Here is a 3,097-nt window from a genome sequence, read left to right as displayed (position 1 = left end):
TCTCACTGTTTTTCTATCCTGCAGTTACTTAACGTCCTTGTGCCTCCATTTTCTTACATATAATTGAGGAGAGTAATTGTATCCACCTAATAGAGATGCTGCTCAGATTACATTAGTTAATATGTGCAAAATATTGCATGTTAATGTGCAAAATTTTAGAACCATAAACGGTATATGAAAAAGCAAGATAGAAGGGATAGCTATGATTATACAGAATTTATGATTTTTCACTGCTTCTTATAAGGCAGTAAAAGTTTAGTTCTAGATTCAGACTCCTTCTTGTGAATACTTCTCTGACTGTAGTTTCTTCATCTATAAAAAAAAAAAATCACAGTATTTACCTCTGAGGATTTTGTGAGTTAACTTGGTCAATACATGGAAAGTGCTTAGAACACCATCATACACATAGTAAGAGTTTAAATGTTACCTATTGTTCTACTTGTTTGAGTGGATGACTGAACAGATAGGTAACTGGCCTGAAATTCATTTGATTAAATGTTAAAATTTTAATGTTGAAAGATTCAAAAATAAATAGTAAGTATTGTTACTGGCTCAATTTCAATTAATTACAGATATATTGTATTTTCAAGAAACAGAAAATATCTACAATATATAGAGAATTCTAGCGCAGAAAGACTCTCTTCTAAAATTTACAGAAATCCACTCTCTTATCGTACAAGAATAAATTAATGGCCAGCTTCTCACTTGAGATATATTGAGCAAAGTCCATTGCCAGACTTCTCTGAAGGCCAAAGGAATAAAGCTCCAAATGGAATTATTGTCAAATGGGAAGATATGATTAAAGCCAAAGTTATAAATTAAGTTTACACTTAAATGTACCAAACTGTGCAATCCTGCTTTTAAATTTTATTGCATGTCGACCATGAAACCTAACTTTGTTGAACGGCCAGAGACAGACTGTAGTAGAATAGAGTAAGGCATACATTTTGGAAGGAAGGAAGGGAAGAAGGGGGAGGGAAGGAAGATAGTCCATGGCTTCCAGAAACTTGAAGCTTTATGGTAATTGGTCAAAACAGAGTTCCAACAAGTACAGCCTGTGTGACGCAGAAAAAGCACAATGTTTGGCAAATTAAGAGATAAGGCTGGGTTACTCTGGAAAGTTTCCGTGTAGGATTAAATCAGTGGCTCAGCAGACCCCCTACCCCTGCATGACTGTCAGGACTCCTAAGGAACTGGTAGTAACTTTGCCCAGCTCACTATCTGGCAACAATCCCATTCTCAGAGTAGTGGATGCGAAGCAACTTCTCAAAAATTTCAGAGAGGAATTGCCCCATACCTTATGCTCCTGAAATGTGGACCATTTGAGTGAATACTTTCCTCAAAGTCAATTTCACATCCTTGTTTCTTAAGGTGTAAATCAAAGGGTTGAGAGAAGGAGTGACAATATTATTTAACACCTGAATAACAGAATCCAGCCAGGGGCTGGAAGCAGGCCCGAGATAGATGAGCATCACTGGCCCGTAGAACAAGAAGATTGAAATCAGGTGGGCACTGCAGGTTGAAAAGGCTCGGCGCCTGCCTGCAGAGGTGCGGATTTTCAATATGGAGAGGACGATGTGACCGTAGGAAGTAAGGGTAAGGAAAAAGCACGTAAGAGTCACAACATCCACATTAGTAAAACTCACCGTCTGAGCTAGAGACGTGTCTGCACAGGCCAGGGGCAGCACCACCGGGATATCACAGAAGAAACTGTCCACCTCATTGGGGCCGCAGTAGGGTAACTTAAAGACCAGAAATGTGAGGATGCTTCCATGTAGACAGCCTCCCAGCCAAGTGCCCAGCGTCAAGCTGGTGCACACCCTGGGGCTCATGATGATGGTGTATCGCAAAGGGTGACAAATAGCCACGAAGCGGTCATAGGCCATCACGGTGTACAGGAAACACTCGGTACCACCTAGGAAGTGGTAAAAGAAGAGCTGGCAGGCACAGCCCTGGTAAGAGATGGTTCGGCTTTGCCCCATGAGATAGAGCATCATTTTGGGAGAACTCACAGAAGGGAAAAAGATGTCAAACACGGACAGGTTTCCAAGGAAGAAATACATGGGGGTGTGCAGGTTGGAGGAGACCAGAATGGTGAGAAAGATGAGCAGATTTCCCAGCAAAGTGAAGAGATAGAAGGCCAAGAATAAGACAAACAGCATGTTCTCCAGCCCTTGAGTATTGGGAATTCCCAACAGGGTGAACTCCGTCACGGAAGTGTAGTTCTGCATGTTTGCGCATGGGGCGCCCTGGAGAAGTAAAGCAATAATCGTGATACAAGACCACAAATGACTGAGGAAATATCTTCCCAGTAGAATTATTTCTGAGTCACGGGCTACAAACAAAAGGAGGCCAAAAAAGATAAGGAGACCAACACTACATCTGAGCCTGCAGTTTAGCCTGTGTCACATCTGGCCTGTTTTTTCATCTGTTAAATTAAGTCGCTGAGTAACGTTTCTTTATAGTTGACTAACCTCTTGCAGGAATCAATGCCCAGTAGTAGTTTCTCCCAATCTGATTTATTGTCACACACATTTCAGAGTCATCTTCTCCACGGAAAATTTGTCATCAGGTGGCCATCTTATTTTAATATTGAGCCAAGTCATAATCAGTTGGTGGTAAATAGGCCAACTACCCAAATATATGCATATAAAAATGTGAACCTACATAGAAATGATATACACTTACCCACTTATTTTTACCTTCAACAATACTCTTTGCACTCTTCAGTGTTTATATTCAAGAAAAAAAGTAGACAGCTCATATTTATAACCTATCCCCACACTAGAAACATATCTCTCTGCAGCTAGACTTTATTTCTATACTACAGAGCTCACAAATCTAAATTTCAATGACATTAATATCATTTAGCTTTATTAATTAATGTCAGCAGATAAACCTAAAAAAAACCCTCAATTATATTTTCATAAGGACAATATCTCCCTCCGTTCATTTGTACCCCATTTTATGTTAGCCTTCCATATTTGTCATTGATATAACTGATTTCTCTCTGTGATCAATATTTGTTCCTAGGAAATCATCTGTTAAATATAGTCATACCAGCTTATATATTGCTTATCTGTTACTATTTCCTGCA

The 3,097-nt window shown here is 39.6% G+C and overlaps 1 protein-coding gene across 1 annotated transcript; it reads right to left on the bottom strand.

The window, feature by feature from the left end:
* Window positions 1-1,298: 1,298 nt before the first annotated feature.
* LOC113260189 (putative olfactory receptor 10D3) lies at window positions 1,299-2,234 on the bottom strand. The gene has a single exon (XM_026505935.4). The coding sequence runs from the start codon at window positions 2,229-2,231 to the stop codon at window positions 1,299-1,301; it is 933 nt and encodes a 310-aa protein (XP_026361720.3). The 5' UTR covers window positions 2,232-2,234.
* Window positions 2,235-3,097: the final 863 nt, after the last annotated feature.

This window comes from Ursus arctos, unplaced genomic scaffold (assembly GCF_023065955.2).
Source record: "Ursus arctos isolate Adak ecotype North America unplaced genomic scaffold, UrsArc2.0 scaffold_22, whole genome shotgun sequence".
Classification (NCBI taxonomy): domain Eukaryota; kingdom Metazoa; phylum Chordata; class Mammalia; order Carnivora; family Ursidae; genus Ursus; species Ursus arctos.
Note: the sequence above shows the minus strand (reverse complement) of the source record. Positions and strands in the feature narration are given on the sequence as shown.

Excerpts from the sequence above, each read along its gene's own strand:
- LOC113260189 (XM_026505935.4), bottom strand. The coding sequence starts at position 2,231 with ATGCAGAACTACACTTCCGTGACGGAGTTCACCCTGTTGGGAATTCCC.